We start from the raw sequence: 24,894 nt of genomic DNA, 5'->3' as shown, positions 1-24,894 counted from the left end.
GCCCCATGAGGTATAGTGTGAATTCTGACGCTGGTTTTGCCCTCAGGTCTGTGTGGTGCTTTTCTTCCTTGCATCTTGGGTTGTAAGGTGGCACAGGATAATGGTGACAGCTGCTGTTTGCCCTTTCTACCTGGAGCTATGATTGCATTGAGAACCAGCATCCGTCACAAATATCGTATTAATGTAGGTTGCTAATACAACCCCAATTCCTTGTGAATCTGAGTGCTTCTGATCCTGATCCAGTGTTAAAATACTGTAATACTGTTGCAAAGTGACTGCAGTAAGTGGCTTCCATATTTTTGAAGGGCTCTGTCTGTGATGACTGGGTGGTTATGACCTGCTGTCCTCTCTGTGGACTCTGCCAGATGGCTCGAGAACAGAAGACGAAAGACTAATGAGAAAAGAAGACCAAACCCTGGATGGCTGCATTGATGTTTTGAAATGTTTTATTTTATTTTATCTGCTTTTTAAGGATATTCCAAAATATACCAACTATTCAAATGAAGGAAAATGACACAACCTTTATAATGTATATTACATTGTTATCCCTTAAATGAAGCATTGAAATAAATGACATGGCAAATGGGTTTTACGCAAACAATATGAACCAACCCTTAACTCTTTTCTTTAGCTTAAATGACTGACACCTGTCCCAGTTCAACGTCAGCCATCTCCCCACCTCAGTTTACCTAGCTTAGTAAACCTTTTAAGAATTGTTCATTAATACATCATTTTTATTATATATATATATATATATATATATATATATATATATATATATATATATATATATATATATATATATATATAAATGTATAGAGTGAAAGTTTAAAGAAAGTTTTGTTAACACTTTACAATAAGGTTCCATTTGTTAACATTAGTTAACATTAACTAACAATAAACAATACTTTGACACTTTATTATATAATTTAGTTAATCTTAATTAAAATATATATACTAATACATTTTTTAAATCAAAAGTTGTATTAGTTAACATTAGTTAATGCACTATGACTATCATGAATTAACAATAAATAGTTGTATTTTTATTAACTAACATTAATAAAGATGAATAAATGCTGTGAAAAATGTATTGTTAATTGTTCGTTCATGATACCTAATACATTAACTAATGTTAACAAGTGGAACCTTATTGAAAAGTGTTACCAACATTTTCTATAAATTATCCATCTAAACAACTTTATAATGCATTAAGGTCCATTGTCTGATTTTATTTAAGCTCATCTGCAACCATTTGGTTCCTCTTTCTATTCCTGTGAAGAGATTCCCCTGTTTAAAAGTGAGTGAGAGTAAGAGAGACAGTAATTGTCTAGCAAAATCTATGAAACAGGAATGATTTCATGAAGGTAAGACACTGAATTACAGAGCCATTTAAATCTAGATATGATCAACATTATGACTTAGAATAAAATAATGGCGGATACGAGATCTTGGGTTATTTTGGATTGCTCGTTGGTTTTAAAATAATGAGTCAGAGATTTCTCCGTATTTTACTGCCATACAGTCAACAGTTCAAAGCAATCCATTCAGATTTACCAGTCATTTTATATAGCTCTCTGTTTTATGGTCTGTTCACTGTATTCATGACAATTTTTATGCATGTATCTACTCTAACCTCAGTATTGTGAGCAACAGCAGCATGTGACTCTGAAAAGACAAAAACTTGTTAAAAAAAAGTTGTCATGCATTTACATGTAAACATACGAGTGTCTAAATATTTTCTTCAGTTTTATCATTTAATTCCTTTGTTTTTTATTCTTAAATTTTTTGAGGAAGGTTAAGTAAATATGAAAAAAGGAGAAGTCAGAGAAGTGGGAAATCAAGAGGAATTAGTTTGGGCCTCATTTCATGATTTCAATCACATGACTTGTGGCTATGCTTTGAAACAGTGAGTTTTTTTAATGTTTACGAATTGGCCCCATTCACTTCCACTGTATGTGCCTCGCTGTATCCCAGATTTTTGCTTTTTGTTTAAACAAAAGGAGGGACAAGTCGAAATAAACGTTTGTGGTAATCAACATTATGCCACAAATGCTGTCCTTGTACAGTACCATAACTTGTATTAAATCCAGAATATTCCTTTAGGATTTGTTTTAATTTTTATTTATCTTCTATCAACATTTTACTATCTGCATTTATAGATATTAGATACAGCAATTGTCTTTTTAAATCATCTTAATTCCCCAGATTGCTTTTTTTTTTTAATATATATATATAATAAATAAAACTAATCCATAATTTGTCCATAGCCTGTTCTTGACCATGTTGTTCATATAATTATTACATTAAAAATATATAAATATACTATATAAACTCAGCAAAAAAAGAAATGTCCTCTCACTTTCAATTGCTTTTATTTTCAGCAACCGTTTAAATATTTGTATGAACATAAAAAGATTCAACAACTAAGTCATAAACTGGACAAGTTTCACAGACATATGACTAAAAGAAATGGAATAATGTGTCCCTGAACAAAAAGGGGGGGGGGGTCATTCCTTCGACGATAAACGCGAGTCCGACCATCACCCCTGGTGAGACAAAACTGCGACTCATCTGTGAAGAGCACTTTTTGCCAGTCCTGTCTGGTCCAGCAAAGGTGTGTTTGTGCCCATAGGCGACGTTGTTGCTGGTGATGTCTGGAAAGGACCTGCTTTACAACAGGCCTACAAGCCCTCAGTCCAGCCTCTCTCAGCCTATTGTGGACAGTCTGAACACTGATGGAGGGATTGTGCTATTCGGATGTACCGATCCTGTGCAGGTGTTGTTACATGTGGTTTGCCACTGCGAGGATGATCAGCTGTCCTTCCTGTCTCCCTGTAGCGCTGTCTTAGGTGTCTCACAGTACAGACATTGCAATTTATTGCCCTGGCCACATCTGCAGTCCTCATGCCTCCATGCAGCATGCCTAAGGCACGTTCACGCTCATGAGCAGGGACCCTGGGCATCTTTCTTTTGGTGTTTTTCAGAGTCAGTAGAAAGGTCTCTTTAGTGTGCTAAGTTTTTATAACTGTGACCTTAATTGCCTACCGTCTGTAAGCTGTCAGTGTCTTAACGACCGTTCCACAGGTGCATGTTCATTAATTATTTATGGTTTATTGAACAAGCATGGAAAACACTGTTTAAACCCTTTACAATAAAGATCTGTAAAGTTATTTGTATTTTTACAAAATTATCTTTAAAATACAGTGTCCTGAAAAAGGGACGTTTCTTTTTTTTTTGCTGAGTTTATATATAATGGGAACAAGAGGTCAGTTGGTCTAGTATATTGTGATTCCTTTGTAATAAAAAGAGAAATCATAATAATTATAATTTATTTTAGATTTAAATCAAATGTAACCTTTCCCCTCTTTTTTTCTACTAGCTGCCTGTGTTGTGACTCTTAATAATGGATGAGGTGCTATCAGAAGAGGAATTCTACTTTTAAATGAAGAAATATGGCAGACTCTGTATGCTGTGATCTGATCCTAAAGGCAATATTCATATGCCTCCTTAAATCTGCCTTCAGCTACAGTTTCAGGAGTTGCACAGAGATCCCAGATTCAAACCATACAATCTTTGGATGTATTAAACGACAAGAACCAGATATAATTACAATTGTACATGATCTGCCTCACACTGCAACAAATCTCACAATTACTCGATGTAACCTTTCAGAAGTTAAGGAGCGTAGCTTCCAACATCTTCCTAATCTGAATTCTCTGGTACTGGACTATAACCACATTGTTAAAATTCACAAAGATGCTTTCATTAATCTGTCACAACTTCAGACTTTAAACTTGTCATGCAATGACTTATCATCTCTCCACCATGTCTTCCATGACCTGCATAACCTCACAGAGCTGCTCCTGGGAAACAACAAGCTCAATACTATTGACCCGTTACTGTTTTTCAATTTGACAAACCTGAAGACTCTTGACTTACGCCGGAACTACCTGCATAACTTCTCAGTTTTGGTTCAAAGCATAATGCACCTGTCCCGCTTGACAAAACTGGACCTTTCTTATAACAGTCTAACGACACTGCATCACTCCACCTGCTTGCCACGGTCACTTACCAGCCTCTATCTTAGTGATAATAAACTATACACACTTGGATGTGACAAGTCTTTCCTAAAGTATGTCAAAGTGCTTGATTTTTCAGACAATACAAGACTTTCATCCAAGGCTTTTCAGGACCTGAATTTGGAGAACATAAAATACCTGCGTTTGCGCTTTACCAACGTCACTGTGAAGAAGCTTCTTGATTATACCAATGTATCACGTTGGCACATTGACTTCTCTGGTTTGAAACTGAAGGACAATCGTGCATTGTCTAAACTGTGTTTTCTTTTACAACACCACCACTCTAAAGAGAAACAAATATCTAAACTGATCCTCCAGAGCAATTCCATAACATTTCTAAAGAACAATACGTTATCTTATTGTCCCAGTGTGACTGATGTAATAGACCTCTCACGGAATGAGATGAAGAACACAGGCTGCTTGCAGTTTCTGAATGGTCAGAACCAACTGAAAACTCTGAAGATTGAACATAACCATTTGACAAGATTAGTGTCCTGCAACAAAACAAATAAGTTCCACAGTCTGAGAAACCTGAGCTATCGATACAATCGTATTCTACAAGTCAGTGGTTTCGCCTTCAATAATACACCCAAGTTAACAAATCTTGAGCTAAACATAAACATAATTGCCTATCTAGACCATAAAGCCTTAAGTGGGCTCAAAAATCTCATCACACTTCGTCTAGACAACAATCTCTTGACTGATGTCTATAATGACAGTTTTATAGATCTAATCAGCCTCAAGACTCTTAACCTGCGCAACAACAAAATAGCTGTGATTTTCAACTATAGCTTTCATACTCTTTCAAATTTAACCATTTTAGATTTAGGTGGGAACAAAATCACACAGCTGAAGCCACATGCATTTGATGGGCTGTTTAGCTTGACCAATCTCTATTTAGATAGAAATCGTCTGAAAGACATTGACGGCATGCTCTTTGGGAGACTTCACACCACCCTGAAAGTGCTGGATTTACAGGCTAACCACATTCAGTATTTCACAGAACATACACACTCTCCATTCATAAATCTGACAAGGCTTCTTGACCTGAAACTTGATGCACAGGAGCCATATGGCATAACCTTGTTGCCTCGTGCATTTTTTCGTGGCCTAAAATCTTTGAAAAGTCTTTACCTCACCAATAACCATATCTCTGGGTTTGGTGAAGAAACATTTGATGACCTGCTAAACTTGGAGTTCCTAACACTGGATAACACAGGTGTTGGTATCGCCCAACTTAAACCGGGTATTTTCAAAAACCTTAGAAAACTGAAGCAATTATTTGTAGAGAATATGGGCATTAAATCTTTCTCTAAAGAGGTCTTTGGAAATCTCACAGGACTGAAGGTCCTACATCTGAATCGCAATGCCATGCTGTCTTTGGACATACACTTACTGGACAGTCTTACCAATCTGTCATATATTGATTTGCGTAGTTGTCCTCTCAGTTGTGGATGCCAGAATAGTGATTTACAGAACTGGACCAAGAGCAACCAACGACTCCAGTTTCCATATCTCTACAATATTACATGCCAAGACCACCCAGGGTCATACTTTCACAACTTTGACACCAATGTCTGTTATTTGGACTTAGGACTCTACCTATTTTCTTCAACTTATGCATTCACGGTTTTATTAACCTTATTGCCACTTCTCTATGTCAGACTTTACTGGAAATTTAAGTATGGCTACTACGTCTTTCGATCATGGTTTGGAGAACAGTGGCGTCGTTTGCGGGACCAGGAGGAGAAATACAATTATGATGCCTTTATTTCCTACAACTCAGCAGATGAAAATTGGGTAATGGAACAGCTTTTGCCAAACCTAGAGAGTTCTTCATTTCGACTCTGCCTTCACCACCGCGACTTTGAGCTTGGCCGTGATATTGTTGACAACATTGTGGCTGCCGTATATGGCAGTCGCAAAACAATCTGCGTGGTCAGTCAGAGCTTCCTTCGCAGTGAATGGTGCTCTCTGGAGATCCAGCTAGCCAGCTACCGCCTCTTTCAAGAAATGCAGGATGTGCTTTTGCTGGTCTTCCTGGAGCCGATTCCTGAGCGACAATTGTCCACTTATCACCGTATGAGGAAGGTAATGCTCAAAAAGACCTATTTGCAGTGGCCTGGGTCAAAGTGTTCTGATCCAACCAGTGCAAAAGAACTGTTCTGGAGCCAGCTAAAGAGAGCACTAAGGAGCAGTAACACTGGAAGCCAAGAGGAGCATAAGGAGGATGATCAAAGGAGAGAAAGAGTGGGTGTGGGCATAGAGGAAAGAGAATATTTTGTAAATCAGACACCAATAGATGATGAACTATATTACCTGATGCCCTGACTTACTTCCTGAAATTATATTTTTAAACTATACAGTTCACGTGATGCAGCCACTGAAGTTGGACGTGTGTCTGTGAGCTCCTGGTGTGCCTCATCAGTCACTACTATCTTACTGGTATTAAGATCCAACTGAGATCTCCATCACAGCAAAGATGGCAGCTGACCAAGAAAAGCCAAATCTCTCATGAAAGCAATTCGGAATTCTAATGACGAATTGACCTGTCACATAAACAAGAAGACAACCGACATCCAAACTTCACTGACCAAAATCGAGTTATCACTCTCAACTATAGCCGAGCAGGTTGATGAGATGCAGACCCAGGTAGGTGCTAACAAGGATAAATTGAGAGACACCTGCACTCAAATGGAAAAGATGGAAAAAGAGATTGCTTTTCTGAAAGACAAAGCAGACAACCTTGAAAACCAGAGCAGGAGATCAAACATAAAGATCACAAACATCCCAGAGAAATCTGAGGGCAATGACATGGTCGGATACCTAGAACATCTCATCCCACAACTGTTAGAGAACGATAACTTTGCATCCCCGATCACCCTGGAGAGAGCTCATCGCCGGATCAGACCCATCAAAGTAAAATTCTTAAATTACAAGGAAAAAGACAAGGAACTCTGGTTAGCCAGAGACAAAAAAAGCTGTGTACCTTTCTACAGCAACGAGATTCAACGTTGGATGAAAAACACTGAATATGCTAACTGTTACCTGGCTAAACTAAGGATCCGACATCAAGAAGGATTCAAGCTATTCTCGACTGCATCCGAAGTTGAGACTTTCCTCACCGAGATGGAGAAGGTCTAGCGGAGACTTTTTCTTACCCCTACGGAATGAACACTTGCTGTGGAATTGACAAGGAATCGCTGAGATTTAATACAAGTTAACCCAATATATCAAACATCATGCCATCTACAGTATGGCAAAGCTAACATTATTTAGTTATTCGATAGGCTAAGGCAGTATTTGGTTTCTATGTTCTGTGCATGGACAGCACAATTTACCTAATTTTTTTACACCTTGTGTTGTAAGAATGTTCTCTTATGGAGTCTGATAATAATTAGCAACTGTTGAGGCTACCTAGCCAGTTTAGAAGTGCGAACATACCTACCCTATGTTCTTTGTTCGGGGATTGTTATTCACAGGGTGGGTTCTATTTTTTTTTTTTTTTTTTTTGGTGGGGGTTATGCATGGTCTTCAATTGTTTCATCAATCTCAGTTATCGTAATACTACAATTAATGTCCAGAATTAATATTTATTTTTCCTTTTTTGTTTGTTCTCTAAATATGGGATGCATGCCCTCTCTGTATATTTTTATGTAATATAAATATGGCAGATCGATTGAGCAGTCTCTCACTGAATGTCAGAGGAATTAATTCCCCAATTAAGAGAAAAAACTCCTAACATATCTAAAGAAACAATCCATCGATATTGTGTTCATTCAAGAGACCCATCTCACTGATCTAGAACATATGAAGCAACAGCTGAAGTCAGAAGTTTACATACACCATGGCCAAATACATTTAAACTAAGTTTTTCCACAATTCCTGACATTTAATGGTAGAAAACATTCCCTGTCTTAGGTCAGTTAGGATCACTACTTTATTTTAAGAATGTGAAATGTCAAAATAATAGAAGAGAGAATTACTTATTTCAGCTTTTATTTCTTTCATCACATTCCCAGTGGGTCAGAAGTTTACATACGCTTTGTTAGTATTTGGTAGCATTGCTTTTAAATTGTTTAAATTGGGTCAAACATTTTGGGTAGCCTTCAACAAGCTTCTCACAATAAGTTGCTGGAATTTTGTCCCATTCCTCCAGACAGAACTGGTGTAACTGAGTCAGGTTTGTAGGCCTCCTTGCTTGCACACGCTTTTTCAGTTGTGCCCACAAATGTTCTATCGGATTGAGGTCAGGGCTTTGTGATGGCCACTCAAAACCTTGACTTTGTTGTCCTTAAGCCATTTTGCCACAACTTTGAGGTATGCTTGGGGTCATTGTCCATTTGGAAGACCCATTTGCAACCAAGTAAGATCTTTGTCCTGTAGGGTCCGCCCACTGGTCCAAGGACGGCAGCCAATGGCGCGGTAGAAGGGTATCTATGTGTTACTGTTTTTCCTTTTACGCAACACTACAAGATTAAATACATTTCCTTATATGTATTACTTCTTTATTTCATCTGACTCCAATAATGAAAAAAGGTTTAAATTATGTTTGTTAATCATTAAATTTAGGTGAATGTTTGATTATTCTATTTAACACTATATTTACATTCTACACTCGTTCATCCGGATTCCTACAACACTTTGAGTCTCGCACTGGCCTGGTATATGATCTCATAATCACAAATTCGTCAGTCTTGGTCATTAGACAGAGGCGAGTGACTAATATCCTAGATGGTCGTACTCCACTTTGCTCATTCTAGAATATATTATCTAGTCCCCATAGATCTGAACACACTTAAGGTAAGACTATATCTAACCTGAGGTCATGACCATTACCATAGAACTGAGCTGACCAACTTAACTTCTTCTAATGGTAACTTTGTATAATCATGCCATGGTTTCCCACGTATACTTAGTTAAAATAATTTTACAGTAATCAGAGGTTGAGGCCCACCCCTATTTAGATTGGTCTGACAACACCTTGTTGTTCTAAATGGAAAAACCCATTATTAGCCTCTACAGTCTAAGTATACATGACTAATGCCAATGTGTTAGTCGGAGCTCTAAAACATCAGTCGGTGTGCCCCTCTGCTCCATCGAAGCTATATTTTAGTCCTTTATTAACCTGAGTGTAGATTTGTGGTGTTATGGACTTAACGTAATCTACTAGAGTTAATAACACAAGGTCAATTAGAATAATTTTAAACATAACAATTTATTTACCAGGTAACAAAACAATAATTCAAAATCCAATTCAAAGAATAAAATCATTAGCCAATCACATACAATATCAACAATTCAGAGATCAAGGAATTTAAGAATATTTACCTGGCAATGAAAACTACACACAGCGATCGTGCGGGAGATCTGTCTACAGATTCCCTGAGCTTCTTGCCAAGTTTCTGTAAATATCCAGACAGAATAAACATTGTGTACCAAATGGTATTATCCTTTGAACAATGAGAATTTGGGGGTGAATGGGTTCTTGACTTCCTGGGGTTTAACCTTGTTAACATACAGGAGATCATTTAAATTGTAGGTCAAGGAGGGGGATAGACCTCCAGAATTATGCAGTATTTGGCAAAGACCTTATAACTTTGTTACCATTAGTTTTATCCACATAGGAAAGAGACCACTATATCAGTCACACAGAGACCTCTTAAATGAAATCAAACACATACAGTTGCATTCTTTGTTTTCATGGTATTTGTTATATTTTTACATATAAATCTTGTGTCTTTGTATTGGTCCTGAGCTGCTGAAGGGGAGAAGGGGGAGAGAGAAGAGGGGGCAGCAAGGTGATTTGCAATTTATCACACTGTGGTGATATTCAGGTGAAGATTTCAGCTTTTGTGAGAGAGTTCTATGACGTTGATTCTCGCAGAGTTCTTTGATTTTTACTGGAAATGGCGCCTTTTGGGTGTAGACATCCTGGTGCCAGCCTTACAGTCCCCATGTACACTTGCAAACTGTAGTCTGGCTTTTTTATGCCGGTTTTGGAGCAGTGGCTTATTCCTTGCTGAGCAGCCTTTCAGGTTATGTTGATATAGGACTCGTTTTACTGTGGATATAGATACTTGTCTACCTGTTTCCTCCAGCATCTTCACAAGGTCCTTTGCTGTTGTTCTGGGATTGATCTGCACTTTTCGCACCAAACTATGTTCACCTCTAGGAGACAGAATGCGTCTCCTTCCTGAGCGGTAAGATGGCTGCATGGTCTCATGGTGTTCATACTTGCATACTATTGTTTGTACAGATGAACGTGGTACCTTCAGGCATTTGGAAATTGTCCAAGGATGAACCAGACATGTGGATGTCCACAGTTTTTTTTTCTGAGGTCTTGGCTGATTTCTTTTGATTTTCCCATGATGTCAAGTACAGAGGCACTGAGTTTGAAGGTATGCCTTAAAATACATCCACAGGTACTCTTCCAATTAGCCTATCAGAAGCTAATTGGCTAATTGTCTAAAGGCTTGACATCATTTTCTGGAATTTTCCAAGCTGCTAAAAAGGCACAGTTAACTTAGTGTATGTAAACTTCTAACCCACTGGAATTGTGATATAGTCAATAAAAAGTGAAACAATCTGTCCTTAAACAATTGTTGGAAAATTAATCGTGTCATGCACAAAGCAGATGTCCTAAAAGACTTGCCAAAACTATAGTGTTATTTTGATAGGTTGTGCTTTTGTCATTTATTTTTTATTTATTTGTTAATTATGATTAAAAAAAGGGAATGTCCTGATACTTCTAGTGCATTTGCATATTTCATACTTGTATGTATATTTCCAAAAAATATATCTATACAACAATATATTAGGTAATGTGTACAATTGAAGTCTCTGAATTGCAAATCTAAATCAGCTAAATACTAACAAACATGTAATAATGATAATTGTAGAAAAGATACAAACTCACAGGAAGCATTTTTTTAATATTATGCCCTTGAGGTGAAATTGTAATAACATGTCAAATGGCTGTGAAACACAACAGGTGAAATAGCTGTGATATATTTACTCTCACAAGAATATTATACAGCTATGTTAATGTTCTTGAATGTTTTTGCATTTTCAGTTTACTGAAAGATATTTTATCCTAGACAAAAACTAAATTGTAAATGATTATGATGAAGATCCCAATTACATTTTTTATATAGACCAATCTGTTTTATTTAAGGATATCACAAAATGACATTCAGCTTTTTTTAACAGAATTTTAAACAGACTAACCTAGAATCATGTTGTATGACAGAAATAAATAAACTTATCAAAAAATAAATGAGCAGAATCCTGGTGTATATACAACTATTATTTTACCTCATACACATAGGCAACTAAGAGAAAATGAAAGTGAAGTGCTTTTGATATTTGTGCAGCACAGACACTGGTCTGATCTTAAGAAGTGCCAACCACTGCATTATTTTCATACACTCATACTACCTGTATTATCAGTATAGCAAAATAGACTAGAAAAATCAAGATTACACATAATGTGAGCATACTTAACTCTCAGTTTCAAATCACATGTACAAGTGATGGTTTTTCAAAACTGGGAAATGACAACACAAGTTTGTACCACATTGAAAAAATTAAAAGGCATAGAGGCACAAATGTTACCCACACAACATGTTACTCAAATAAAGACAGCAATCAGATAACTGTCAGTGTATCTGCCTATTCCTTGTGCTTAGTCTAACCATATCATAGATAATGATTTGATGACATTTATTCTGGCAAATAGCCTATGCTAGAGGTAATGTGGAGGATACAATGCCCTATCTAGTGTGTCTCTGGGACAGAGAGTCACATCAAGCCAATCAAACCTGTGTTGGGAGTTAGATGGATGTGGAAAGCAATAAAAGGGCTTGTATTTAAAGCCCTCTGAGGGCAAGTCTGCAGAGACTGAGAATGGAGCAAATCTTTCTCTTACTTCCTGAATTTGCAGTTGATGGGACCAAAATAACCTGGATTCCCCCAAAGATGCCTCTTGTGGTATTTGTTTCCTGCTCTGGTATTCACTATATGAATTTAAATTAGGATCTGTTTCTTCTTTCCACTGGTGACATATCTCACCTCTTCTCATTGGTTCCCCTAATAGCTGCTGGGAACAGGGTTCAAAAGGATGATCAACCCAGGTCAGGGCACTGGTTATGGAAGCAGCATGCTGGGTAAAGGCCTTGTCTTGGCAAAAGAGCTGTGTGCTGGGATGATGCTGAGCACTGAAGCGGTTCTCAGACAACCCAGCTGCACTACACTGGTCAAACTGTAAAGACTGGACAACCACATTCACTTGCATTAGTCATATAGTCCTGAAAAACAAGCTGAACCTTTTTTGTTTGTAAAAGTTTAGAGGTATTAATTTTGGCCTTTGACACTGTCTGTCAGCCTACACATTTCTATTAATTGTGTGTTGAAAGAAATTAAACTTTGTGTCTTACTACTTTGACTCACCATGTCTGTGTGGGATTGTAGTGGTTCATTTTGGGAGACAGGAAGGGAAAAAGTCTTCCAGTCTTGTATCCTACGCTTCTTGATGGAGGCTCCCTTGTCCAAGTCCTGTTTAACATCTTCTTCTAAATAAGTTTGGTGAATGCCGTGAAAGGTCATTAAAAAGATGAATCATTACACCAAAATCTGGTCACCTTAATCCTGACTGAAATTTTATCACACATACTAAAACATGTATTATTTTGGGTTGGGAGGGTTACTTTTAAAATGTATTCCACTACAGATTACAGAATACATGCTGTAAAATTTAATTTGTAACGTATTCCCTTAGATTACTAAAGGAAAGTAACGTAATCTAAATATTTTGGATGACGTTTTCAACACAGATTTTTAATTTGACAAAAAAAACAGTAAGACAAAATACAGTATGCTTATTAAAAATACAATCTCTGAAAATTTCCAAAATATATCTTATGCAGTGTTGCTTTTAAAACAAGATAATGTATCTTCGTTTAAGCATTTTTAGATATACAATACAAAAATTCTCATCAAGAATATTTTTTTTTCTTTGCCCCTTATATCTATATGTCTTACTAGAGAAATAAAACATGACTTAACATGGATTTTTTTGATTGGCAAAATGTAAACATGCCAGTTAACAGGTGCATGTAAAAGGGCTAGAAATAGCATTTTACTTTTTATGTTTAAATAATAATTTACACAAGTTTAACTATTTCTGTTGTTCCCAATTTACTTTTAAACCCCAGTGTACACTTCTGATCGTTTGTATGTGGATTCTCTCTAATAAGCTCCCTTAACGGATCACATCATTTATATGGATAAATGTTTTCTAACTGAATAACAAATTACAAAAAAAATAAATGCTTAATAATCTCTTAAGTAATCAAATATTTTTTGAATGTAACTGTATCAGATTACAAACCATTTAAATTGTAACTGTAGTGGAATACAGTTAGTAATATTTTGTATTTTAAATATGTAATTCCCTAACATGTATTCTGTTACTCCCCAACTCGGGTAATAATTATTTATATAATGTGTAGTGATAAAGCTATATATTGGCCAGGCCGATTAATCGGACGATATTTGGCCATTTTGCGATTATTGGCATTTGCTGATAACCAGGTTCGCCTGGCCAATTTACAGAAGTGTTAACTTTCGCTTTTTTCATTTCTAGAATCTACCAATAGATTTGTAAATGAATATTTTTTTAAATAAAAAAAATAAAAAAAATCATGATTAAATAATATTTAAAATACAGTAAGTGTTTGTTTTACTTTAGAAATGTTGTATACATCTGATTTGCTGTTGTTAAATTATGCATATCAGCATTTATATCAGCCATTCTGCTCTCTAGATATCGGTCACTGAAAAACCCACATCGCTTGCCCACTAACTATGTGATCTACATAATTATTTCTTCAAACTTACTGGTATGTGTCATACCTGTCCATATCTCCTTATTTCTTCTGCATTCACGTTTATCACTTTCCATTAAATGGTTCAAATGTATGTCTGGGTGGTCTTCATGTCTCTGTCCAGAGCTGAACTGAGTGTGTGTTTCCTTTACATTCAACAATGATTGCAGCCTGTGTAGATTGTTCTCTAATTGGAAGCCATGTCTTTTTTGTAAGGTTTGCAGTAGCACCTCTCTACACTCTTCCAGCAGGGGGCACCGACGGTTTGGCACTGGAAGCTCTACTGCTTGGCACAAACGGGCAGCCAGCCTTTTCATAGCTTTCCTAACAGACACTGACATTTGCTCCCCCTGCTTAACATTATCTGCTTTTGCAACAGTCCCAGAGTCCATTTCAGAACGAGAGGTCATGAAGCTTAAAGTCGGATTGTTGATGATTTGCGGAACTGCAATGTTAGGGAATCTTGCCATTGTAGATGTTTTCTCTAATCTTTGGATATTAATAAAACCACTTCTATTGTCAGAGGTGGAATTTCTGCTTTCATTGTTTCCTTCATCCTGTGATTTCATAGAGTCCATTTGTGGAATATCAGAGTAATTCTTGTTGGCTTCAGCTGGAGAAGGGCTTAACTGGTGAGCCGCTTCATTTTCTGAGGATGACAACACCATGAGTTCAGTTGCTCTTGGGCTACTTGAAATATATGGCCTCGTTTTGCTATTTGTATCTTCCCTCCTGGCACTGTCATTTCTATCATGCTTACCATCCTCTCTAGGTGAACCCATAGGAACTGCAACTCTATTAGTCTGAAAAACATTTGGGTGCTTTCTTGTAAGCCCTTTTCTTGAACTTTTCTTTGTCCTCACTTGCAGCACTGGCAGTGTATTGTTTCCTGGTTGCTGTAGTGGCTCCTGTGCATCATCAAGAGTGCAGTCTTGGCCTGAATCAGGTACTGAGGGCAGCTGAGGAGGTAACGGAGATGTACTATGCGTCATAGACTGTTTTCTCTGTTCTTTACTCTTTTTGTCTCTCTTTATTTGCTCACTTACCAGCCTCTCAATATCTATAGATTTTATCTCATGGCTGAAAAGGCCTCGGATGGAGGTTAAGCGTCCTTCAGTTATGATGCTTGGCTTCTGGGGAGAAAAAGGCTTAGCAAATGCCTTCACTTTTCTAGCACACGATGTGAATGAATGTCTATGGAGACAGTAATGAATCTGTGCTTTCTCGCTGCCTTCTTTTCTGCTGTGCTGAGGACATGTGTGAGACCCGTTTCTCTCCTGACCTCGAATCTGATTCCTCTCCTTCCTGGTTTTGAGACGTTTCACCCTTTGTGTCGAGTTGCAGTTAGCCTTTGTCATCTTGCTGCTATGGCACAATTCATGGCAGAAGGGGGCAGCACTGGCTGTATGACAAGAGTACTTATCTTTGCTCGGTGCATGATCATGGGACGCCTTCGGCACGTTATGTTCATCTGGTAAGCTTTTGCTTGTCTGGTGGCTCATCATGTATTCACTGAGGAATCTACTACATAACAGGGACAGAAAATGACTTGTTGGATTTGAAAAGTACGAAAAAGTATTTTAAGAAAAGCAATTATGCGTAGTGTGTTACCAGCCACATGCTTATTGGGCTTAAAGTGAATGATTGTATGTTCAGCACACGTTAAGAAACATACCTGAAATGACGTGCATTTTTTGCCGTCAACCCATTAAATAAAATTCATTTTCGTTTTCGATTATGTCAAACCAACTAATAAAATAAGTATGTTGGTAAACCTTCTGGCTTTCAAACCAAACACTCACACGACCGTTAATTTTTTACCGTCCCGTTGCTTGGCGACGTGCTTCCTCGGGTGGACAGTCGAACGCAGATCTCACACCTGAGCCAAAACAGAAGAAAAGCACAGTAAGATAATTACTTTGATGCTGTTAATAATGTTCAGCTGTGTATATTTTAACCAGTGAAACACAAAAGAAAAGGGGTTTTCATTTTATGAACTCCCTTTAATGGAGTCCATAAAAATGTCTCTCTGTACAGTTTTAATGTTATTTTTTTATAGGTCGCGCTCACTCGGTGATCTGCCAGCAATGCCTGATCCGGTCGGTTTTCCAGCTTCCGGGGTTTGGCAGCTGACCGCGGGCTGACTGATTCAACTCTGCTGTTGTCACACTACATTTGTTGGTAATGATATCACGCATGTTTCTAAGCTAATATGAATTGACATAGGTATTAAAATTTATTAATAATACGCATATGCAAAAGTATGAAAATACGCGTTGTTTTAACGCGTATTGGGCTTCGTTCTTCTACATGGAAGGCATCTCTATATGCTAACTGCTACATTAGCAATATGGCCTGCTTAATTATGAACACAATAATAGCATTGGAGCTCTTCAAAAGGACATTAACTTTTAGATGTCAAACACATTTTCCATTCGTAGTTTTACATCGGTTAGTTTGTATTTGAAACTGCTTCAATGCAAACTTCAAAATATTAATGTGCAGCCATGCTGATGGACAAATCATTGTGCCTGTATGTCATTTATGCATACAAAGTACATAAGCTAACTCCAGTACAGCTTTTCAAAAGGTCATCAGCGAGTAGTAGTCCATGTTAAAAGAACAACATTTTGCTTAGGAGTTAGGTCAAATATCAGATGTTCTCTGGTCTAACATGAGGACCCATATTTAATGTTAAAGGAATAGTTCTCCAAAAAATAAAAATTCTATCATCATTTACTCACTCTCATGCCATCTCAGATGTGTATGATTTTCTTCCTTCAGCGAAACACAAGCAAAGATTATCTCTGCTCTGTAGTTCATTTCAATGCAAGTGAATGGTGGCCAGAACTTCAAAGGTCCAAAAAGTACATGAGGGCAGCATAAAAGTAATCAGTACAACTCCAGTGGTTAAATCCATGTCTTCATAAGCGATATGATATGTGTGGGTGAGAAACAGATCAATATCGATTTGCACGAAGAATGTGAAATGCCAAAAACAACAGACGATGAATGTGAAAGTGGAGATTTCGAGTAAAAAAAAAAGGACATTAATAGTTATCTGTTTCACACGTACACCTATCATATCGCTTCTGAAGTAATAGATTTAACCACTGGAGTCGTGTAGATTACTTTTGTGCTGTCTTTATGTCCTTTTTGGACATTCTGAGTTCTGGTCACAATTTGCTTTCATTGTATGGACCTACAGAGCTAAGATATTCTTCTAAAAATATTTGTTTGTGTTCTGCAGCAGAAAGTCATACACATCTGCGATGGCTTGAGGGTGAGTAAATGATCAGGGCTGCATTTCCCAAAAGCATTGCAAGCTTAAGTTGATCGTAGAGACCACTGGCGTCAATGGCTTATACGATCTACTTAGACTTACGATGCTTTTGGGAAATGCAGCCCAGAGAGTTTTCATTTTTGGGTGAAATATCCCTTTAATGGAGTCCATAAAATGTCTTTCTGCCCTCAGTGTGTTTTGTCTTTCCTTAGGAAGTAATGAGTGGTGAAGATTCTAACCCTGCAGCCACACCCACCCCCTGTCAGGACATACAGGGAGATGGTCGATGGATGTCATTGGTCTTTCTTCTTTTTAAATATATTTTGCTCAGTATTAGTGTCCTTTTAATCAGTGTGATTCTATATCTTGCTCTTTAATCTGTTATAAACACTGCCAGTGCCTTCTGTCCTGTTTAAAATATGGTGTCACTTTTAGTTGCAGTATGTTAATGCAAATTTTGTTTTTATTTTTGCAGCACAATCGATTTGTGTCAGACAGTAAAGGAAAGGAGCCTGATGTTCTGTTTGTTGGTGACTCACTTGTACAGCTTCTGCATGAGTTTGAGGTACATCACCATATCGGTGTCTCTTTTTGCATACTTTATACCAGTAGTTAATAGCATGGCCAAGGGCTCCATACAATTTATTAGGTTGCCTTTGTGTAAAAGATGAGGTTAATTAAGAGTTACAAACACAAAAAGTGCCCTGTTGTAAACTCTTTTTTGACATCAGCCTATTGTAGTTGTTGCTGCCACATTTTATTTGTGTGTTGTTGGCAGGTTTGGCGAAAACTGTTTTCTCCTCTCCATGCCCTGAACTTTGGAATCGGTGGGGATGCTACACAGCATGTACTGTGGAGACTCAGCAGTGGAGAATTGGACCACATCAGCCCCAAGGTAAATCTTTTCTGAATTGCACCACTTATTAAGTTAATTTATTGAGTAATAAAAATAATCAAATATTTATAATTACTCATAAAAAGTGCACTCAGAGTTCACTATACTACAAAGTAGGTTGTATAGACTAGTGGTTAAAGATGTGGACTGCTAAACAAAAGTTATTGTTCAAACCCCTCATGGGATGTTTAATGTACCGTCACCATTGCACCCTTGAACAAATCACTTAAATGCTTGTTGATCCAACAGAATTGTCCTGGTGTGCTGTGTACTATACATTATACACTATACTGAGTCACCTTGGATAAAAGTGTCAGATAATTATTAATAAGTTCATTCTTCCATAATTATATAGATTATAATTTTTTTGACCATGCTATTTAAAGAGTTTACTGACTTCAAACATCATTGTGGAGTTTTATATTAACCTTATACATACATACATTATGTACATGTTAACAGCATGCATTCTAAGAAGTGAATCACATGTGTTCTCTTTTGTGTACGGATCCTTTCTTAGTGATGTAATGTGAGGGCAAATACCCACATGTGACACTATTTTTAAGCATCTTAAAAAAAGAATGAGCACATCATATGTAGAATAGGGAAAAAAAAAGAAATAATTGATAATATTTTGTCTGTTTGTACACAGGTGGTAGTGTTATGGGTGGGCACCAATAATCATGGGCACACCCCAGAACAAATCTGTGGAGGCATCATGGCCATCATCAGTGTGATCCATCAGAAGCTGCCCCATGCTCACACTCTTGTATTAGTGAGTTGTCTCAGCCCTTACCTCTTTGTCATATTATTCTTTAATTCTTTAAATAAAAACTCTATTTTAATATCATGATACCAGTATTGTCAATGTCCATCAGTGCTATGTCAAGTGTTTGGCTGTAACGATTTGTGAGAATTGTGTGATATTTACAGCGATCTATTAATGTACTGCAAACTTCAGAATCAGAATTGGTATTATTGGCCTGGTAAGATTGAAGGAATTCGATTTGGAAGTTGCTAAAATATAGGAAGCATAAAAAAAGGGACAAGAGTTCTTAAATAGTTAAATGCAAATAAGTATAAAATATAGACTGCAAGTGGGACAGGGTTAAGTAGAAATCTATATCAGTGTATGTGTATATGGAAAGTTGTGTCAGTATGGTATGTTTCAGTACATACATAGGAACAGTTAAGGATTATAGTTATGCTGGTCAGTGCTGACATTATTGTGTAGAGTTCCAATGTGATTACAGCTCTTTTTTGGGGGGGGGGGGACTCTTATTGTGTCTTACAATTTTTGTTCAAATTGTCCTTAACCTTTTTTTTTTTTCCTCACCACTAGGGTTTGCTGCCGAGAGGGAACAGTCGAAACCCTCTTCGAGAGCGCAACAAGAGTGTGAATGCTTTAGTGCAGGCTGAGGTAGAATCTCTGTCTCATGTGACTTTTCTGGACATGGACCCTGGGTTCATTCAAGCAGATGATTCCATCTCACGTCAGGACATGTATGATTATCTGCACCTCACGCCAGCGGCCTACCAGAGGGTGTGTCAACCCTTACATGAATGCATCAAGTCTCTGTTAGATAAACAGGCTCACTGAACACAAACACATGAACACAAGAAAATACAGCATTACCATCTTCATCCTGTGCAACAAAATGGATATCTACCCATTATGCTCTACAATTAGACCCCTTATTGAGATTCAAACACCCTCGGGAAACATGACTGTTTAATGGACACACACGCGCATACACCACACACAAAGTCACATGCTTCTCATCAATATGTTACATGTCCTTGCTCCTTCAAAATAGATTTTTCTGTTCACCTTATACTGTACTGTTAGAACCAGACCAATTTTTTTTTTTAACCCAATTCTATTTTTGCAAAATGGTTAATATATTCCAAAGCTCTTCACATTCTAACTCTTCAGATGTTGAGAAATACTCTATTTGCTGAAAGGAACAATATGGGCTAATTTGTTTCAGTTCTCCTTTACTGAGCCTCCACAGTACATGCCCATAGGCTCTTTTCTGAGAAAAGGACAGTTGATTCACACAAGGTTACGTGCCTTGACTCTAAAGTGAATTCATGAGATTGTTTTGGACACTCTCTTTGCTGGAGAATTATTGTAGTAAACACTGATTTAGTTTGTCTGTGCCAATGATTTTGTACAGTATGTTTCTTAATTGTCTCTTCCATGTTTGTTCACTATATTTTGATCTTTGTTTTAATTTAGTTGCGTTCTAGTGTTTCACAGAGGGTGAATTGCATGTACATCAGGCACCTGGGGTTTCTGAAAGATTTACATGTAGATAAAAAGCTGATATCTTGTAACTAAAGGAAAGAAGTGTGTGTGGTTGGTCTGCACATGGCTCAAGTTTAACCTATTTTTATGCATCTGTAAATCTGTATTCAATTTTGAATAAGCGAATCAAATCGTAAGGGGAAGATCACTCTCTGTATTAGTTAGAGGTATGAAAGCTATTGTCAACCGTCACTTTAAAGTGAATACATGTATGATTCCTCAGCTTCCTTGTCCTGGTGTTTGTTTAGCTTACCTCTGTAATGGTATATGTGAACATTATCATCTTTTACTAGGCTTGAATAATGGTCCAGGAATTGCATCTTCTTAGAATTCACCTGAAATTACAGTCTGAGGGCTAGACGTCTGGCACTCTTATGTATTTGTGTCAAAATAGTGAAATAAAATCTGAGAAACCTGTTAAACCTGTAATGAGTTTACTGTTCATTTTTTTCTTGTGTGTGTGATTAGTTTATCATGAAAGGATTGCTTGAGAGTCAAATTCACGTTTCAGTCAGAGAATGATTCTAAGAAATAATTTCTCCCTCTTTGGTATTTGTGTCAGTGATGTGACATTCACATAAAACAACTACCTCATTCACTGTAATGCTGAAATTATTGAAAAAAGAAATGCTGGTTTGAGTTGTGCAGAATAATCTGTCATTTCACATTAATAATCTGTCATTATTATTTCTTTTAAAAAAAAGCAGTGAAACAATGCAGTGAAAGAGAGAGGACTGCTTTAGACCCTCAAGTCAGTGTAAGTGTTAAAGATATTTTGACATTATGAAAAGGTAAATTTTTTCAGGTCATGTACTGAAACCATGAGAAAACATCTTGAAATTCTTGACTAAAAAATTCATGATGTTTGTAAAAAATGTTTTATTTTGAAAAATATGTTTGGAATTATTTTTGAAATTAATGATTAATGTTTGTGCTCTCAGGTATTCAAAATTCTGTGGAATTCAGACACTTTCAAATTAGGCAATTTAATAAACAAAGACACAGGGCTGAGGAGGTGTAGAATTTAGTGGATAACACGTTTTGCAGAGAATTGTTGCACTCAGATTCAGGATGGGCCTTCTCATCAATACCACATAATTCTGGAAGCCTGTGACAAACTCTTTGAGCTGTATGAATTGAAGTCAGTTGATATTTGATAATGTGTCACTGCGCAAATACTGTTGGATAAGTGATGGCACCTTCAATCAGATGAGCAACGGAAAAACAAGGACTTGGCTTGGGCATGTTATTATGTACACAAAAGCATCTCAAGTTTAGATGACACATGATAGCTGAGTCTGAGTGATTTGAACAGATAAAGATGTAATTAGTTCCAGGACATCAGTAGATCTGTGAATGTCAAACTGAGTGCATAGCCTAATGTTTGCTCTTTTTTAAAACTTCGAAGACAACGTGTACTGTATTTTGTCAGTATGTTAGATTATAATAAGTAGAATAGAATAATTAGATCCAATTATTCTTCATTACATCTTCTGAAAGCCCATTTCAAGACATTGATATGTAGTATCATTAAATGTTCCTCAAAATATCAGAGATTAAAATTTATATCAATATGCTTACTGCAAAAACTGATGTCCTTCTTGTGTAATGTATTTTTTTCCATAATATTTAATTACTGAAATCACTGTAGTTTTAATTGGATATTTTTCTTAGTATAGTTTAGATAATATACTGTAGCTTTACCAAAGCAGGTTTGAAAATTTCCCCACTTCTCTCTTTGATGGATTCCTTATTGTTGTTTAGCAGCACAGTGCTTGCAGTCAGACCAGCATTTCTTTGCAACATAATGAATATGAGTGAATACAAGATTGATTGTAGTGGCTACATGCTTGATATAATTTAGCCGTTAAAGAATTTTTGTTCTGTGTGATATTCATCAAGTGTAAACCAGACTGCCAATTGCTTCATGTCTGCAAGAACATCCATCATGATTCTTCCAGTGCTTAAATGAATGTGGGTGCAACAGTTTGTAGGTGCAACCTTATGTATGTTTTTAGAGTTGAGCAGTGAAGGTTATTTCTTTTGTTTAGTGAAATCTTATCCTTCAGATAGCTGCGAAACACTCAGGTTTCAATGCGGAACAGTTGGCACTCAGCCAAATAGGTTTTTTAAAATGCACTTTTGAATTGAACACAATTATAAATGTGACATGGTAAGGATAGAAAGGATCTTCTGTGAGGGGTGAGCAGAGTTGGAATTACAACAAAGACATGGACATTCAAAAAAAGAATGGCATTATTTTCCCCAAACTGCATGCAACCCTCATCACAGAGCTTGGCAGTTCCAAGTAAATGAGATATTCTGTCAACATTTCACCCCACATCACTTCTAGAATTCTATCCAACAAGTTGGGGCATAATCGAACATGGCATTTGAGACCCAGAAATCAGTGCTTTGCCATATAAATACAATGTAACCCTAGATTTGGAAACAGAGACTGGCTGGGTCCTTGTCTGTAAGACTTAAAAGCATTCTATTAGACATACTTTTTAGTCATTTCATTTCCAAGTACTGGTGATAGAGATGAAGCTCCAGGTTCTTCTACTGGCCTTTGCTGTGTTTATTGCCTCTGTCCACTGTCAAGGTATTTTTTGTTATTTTTGATGGAAATTATCTGAATATATATATATATATATATATATATATATATATATATATATATATATATATATATATATATATATATATATATGTATGTATATATATATTATGGTGTGTTATAAACTGTTAGAAATTCATGTACCGTATATTATGTTAATGAAGTAAAGAATCGAGAGAACATCACTCCTTTCGTTTATATGAAAACAAAAAGTGACTCACATGGATGAAACTAGTGAATGATGAAACAAATGATGTCTTGCCATCCTCTCCCTCACTCTTGCACTTTGATATTGATGATTTTGTTGTCCTGAGCAAGTTACTGAGCAATCTAATTGTATGTTTACAGCTATTTCATTGGTTGGCTTTTCCGTTACTGTTTGTACAGAGTAATAACTGCAGCCTGGCAGGTTTTCCTATTATATTAAATTGGTTAAATCCAGTAAACGCATCAGTTTAATCCAGTTTAAGTTTTGAAATGTTCTGATTTTGATTTAATGTCATCCCTACAGGGAGTGTTACATAAGTAGAACTTTCATATCTAATGAACAGATATGGTAAAATATTTGAATGAATTTTTGATGTTTTTACGTTTATGGGGCAGCACAAGCTCAGCTGGGACAATCACACAAATCTCCAGTGATTAAAGGTCAGGTTCTGTTGTCCAGGCAACAGGGCAGGTCATGCAACTGCAGTGGTAAGTGATCATCTCCGTGAATATTACAAAATAAGATGGAACTCTCTTTAAACATCAGTGTGGAGTCAGCTTCATATCAAATGATTAAAAAAATACAGGAACACTTTAAAATAAGGTTGCACACAGTTTGTTGTGTACCAAACTGATGTACACAACAAATACAACTTTATTGTAAAGTGTAACCAAAATTACATTTTGATGAACCACAAAATACCAGGAACCCTATTCTCATAAATTTTCTTTTACGTTCACAAACCTTTCTTTCATGTTGTTGTGATTTTTTAGAAAACATGCTACAATACTCCTCTCTGATTTGTGTGGCAGTTACTAACAACCAGCTCTCTTTGTGCTATGACAATGCATATTTTGGTTTAAAATGTTAGTTTGTTCTGCCCATATTTATTTCTTAACCGGATTTTGACATGCATTGCTGTATTTATGATGTAAAATGAAACTAAGTCCTTTTGATTTATGCTTTTTTTTTCTGTAGGGAGAAGAAATGGTTTGGAGCTGAACTGTCCCTGTGAGCTACACCGTCAACACAGTGAGTCATGCAACCTGTATTTACCAGTCCAACCCGCTGTTAGAGTATTCATAGCAGTTCACGAAACATTGGGTCATTATATTATATTATATTATATTTCGTAGTTTATTTTCTTTCTTTTTTTTTTTTTTCTATTTTCTTTTTCAGGAGTCCTCAGTCAGAAGCAGTGGGCTTTGTGCCAAAAGAAATTGATTCAGACATATAAAAAATGTCAACAGATGATATTTGGAGAAAAGAGGAAGGAGAAGAAAGGCAACAAAGGCATCAGTAACCCAATATAACCCACTCTCTGGCTATCACTGTCACTGCAAACTCTTCTTTCGCTACCCTGGAGATTTATATATGTAGCCTACCTATTACACAACATCTAAAATATGAAGTCTATATGCAAAATATTTTTTCTATCTATTGGTATGTCTAAAAACAACCAATGACATTCTGTCTAACCTTCTGTGCTTAGATTTCACAAACTATAGGAAAGAAATGTTCAGCTGCATTTCAAAATAAAACCATTAAAAAAGAGATGAGTTTGTTTGATTATTTTCATTTTGATTTAGTTTAATAAAGAAAATATAT

The 24,894-nt window shown here is 36.6% G+C and overlaps 4 protein-coding genes across 7 annotated transcripts; 3 read left to right on the top strand and 1 right to left on the bottom strand.

Moving 5' to 3' along the window:
• Positions 1–1,264: 1,264 nt before the first annotated feature.
• On the top strand, positions 1,265–10,836 carry tlr21 (toll-like receptor 21). Of its 2 annotated transcripts, none has more exons than XM_051718442.1 (2): positions 1,265–1,367; positions 3,383–6,420. In XM_051718442.1, exon 2 carries the CDS (start codon positions 3,456–3,458, stop codon positions 6,411–6,413), a length of 2,958 nt encoding a protein of 985 aa, XP_051574402.1. In that variant the 5' UTR covers positions 1,265–1,367; positions 3,383–3,455; the 3' UTR covers positions 6,414–6,420. The 2 variants fall into 2 exon arrangements, with proteins under 2 accessions (XP_051574402.1, XP_051574401.1); XM_051718441.1 differs by lacking the exon at positions 1,265–1,367 and adding an exon at positions 2,676–2,779 and having other exon boundaries at positions 3,383–10,836.
• A 137-nt stretch (positions 10,837–10,973) lies between these two features.
• On the bottom strand, positions 10,974–15,765 carry si:dkey-250k15.4 (uncharacterized). Of its 2 annotated transcripts, none has more exons than XM_051718443.1 (4): positions 15,645–15,765; positions 13,998–15,493; positions 12,534–12,655; positions 10,974–12,354 (listed from the first exon to the last, which is right to left on the bottom strand). In XM_051718443.1, exons 2-4 carry the CDS (start codon positions 15,472–15,474, stop codon positions 11,830–11,832), a joined length of 2,124 nt encoding a protein of 707 aa, XP_051574403.1. In that variant the 5' UTR covers positions 15,475–15,493; positions 15,645–15,765; the 3' UTR covers positions 10,974–11,829. The 2 variants fall into 2 exon arrangements, with proteins under 2 accessions (XP_051574403.1, XP_051574404.1); XM_051718444.1 differs by having other exon boundaries at positions 13,998–15,490.
• On the top strand, positions 15,736–20,887 carry LOC127452758 (platelet-activating factor acetylhydrolase IB subunit alpha1-like). 2 transcript variants are annotated; one of them, XM_051718449.1, is made up of 7 exons: positions 15,736–15,874; positions 16,029–16,150; positions 17,469–17,551; positions 17,728–17,817; positions 18,031–18,147; positions 18,800–18,922; positions 19,490–20,887. In XM_051718449.1, exons 3-7 carry the CDS (start codon positions 17,471–17,473, stop codon positions 19,745–19,747), a joined length of 669 nt encoding a protein of 222 aa, XP_051574409.1. In that variant the 5' UTR covers positions 15,736–15,874; positions 16,029–16,150; positions 17,469–17,470; the 3' UTR covers positions 19,748–20,887. The 2 variants fall into 2 exon arrangements, with proteins under 2 accessions (XP_051574409.1, XP_051574408.1); XM_051718448.1 differs by having other exon boundaries at positions 17,465–17,551.
• A 2,010-nt stretch (positions 20,888–22,897) lies between these two features.
• zgc:158701 (uncharacterized protein LOC100151367 homolog) lies at positions 22,898–24,840 on the top strand. The gene is made up of 4 exons (XM_051718450.1): positions 22,898–23,063; positions 23,682–23,774; positions 24,265–24,318; positions 24,466–24,840. Exons 1-4 carry the CDS (start codon positions 23,003–23,005, stop codon positions 24,597–24,599), a joined length of 342 nt encoding a protein of 113 aa, XP_051574410.1. The 5' UTR covers positions 22,898–23,002; the 3' UTR covers positions 24,600–24,840.
• The last annotated feature ends 54 nt before the right edge of the window (positions 24,841–24,894 follow it).

This window comes from Myxocyprinus asiaticus, chromosome 15 (genome assembly GCF_019703515.2).
Source record: "Myxocyprinus asiaticus isolate MX2 ecotype Aquarium Trade chromosome 15, UBuf_Myxa_2, whole genome shotgun sequence".
NCBI classification, from domain to species: Eukaryota; Metazoa; Chordata; class Actinopteri; order Cypriniformes; family Catostomidae; genus Myxocyprinus; species Myxocyprinus asiaticus.
This window is presented reverse-complemented; position numbering and strand designations above follow the sequence as displayed.

Bases quoted from the DNA above. Each gene is read 5' to 3' on its own strand.
- LOC127452758 (XM_051718449.1), top strand. From the start codon at position 17,471: ATGAGTGGTGAAGATTCTAACCCTGCAGCCACACCCACCCCCTGTCAG. The intron at 17,552-17,727 runs GTCTTTCTTCTT...TTATTTTTGCAG, and splicing joins ATGGTCGATGGATGTCATTG to CACAATCGATTTGTGTCAGA. The intron at 18,148-18,799 runs GTAAATCTTTTC...GTTTGTACACAG, and splicing joins TGGACCACATCAGCCCCAAG to GTGGTAGTGTTATGGGTGGG.
- tlr21 (XM_051718441.1), top strand. From the start codon at position 3,456: ATGGCAGACTCTGTATGCTGTGATCTGATCCTAAAGGCAATATTCATA.
- zgc:158701 (XM_051718450.1), top strand. From the start codon at position 23,003: ATGAAGCTCCAGGTTCTTCTACTGGCCTTTGCTGTGTTTATTGCCTCT. The intron at 23,064-23,681 runs GTATTTTTTGTT...TTTATGGGGCAG, and splicing joins TGCCTCTGTCCACTGTCAAG to CACAAGCTCAGCTGGGACAA. The intron at 23,775-24,264 runs GTAAGTGATCAT...TTTTTTCTGTAG, and splicing joins CAGGTCATGCAACTGCAGTG to GGAGAAGAAATGGTTTGGAG.
- si:dkey-250k15.4 (XM_051718443.1), bottom strand. From the start codon at position 15,474: ATGATGAGCCACCAGACAAGCAAAAGCTTACCAGATGAACATAACGTG. The intron at 12,656-13,997 runs GTATGACACATA...AAACTTATTTAG, and splicing joins AAATAAGGAGATATGGACAG to AAGAAGATGTTAAACAGGAC. The intron at 12,355-12,533 runs GTGAGTCAAAGT...GTGGTTGTCCAG, and splicing joins TACAATCCCACACAGACATG to TCTTTACAGTTTGACCAGTG.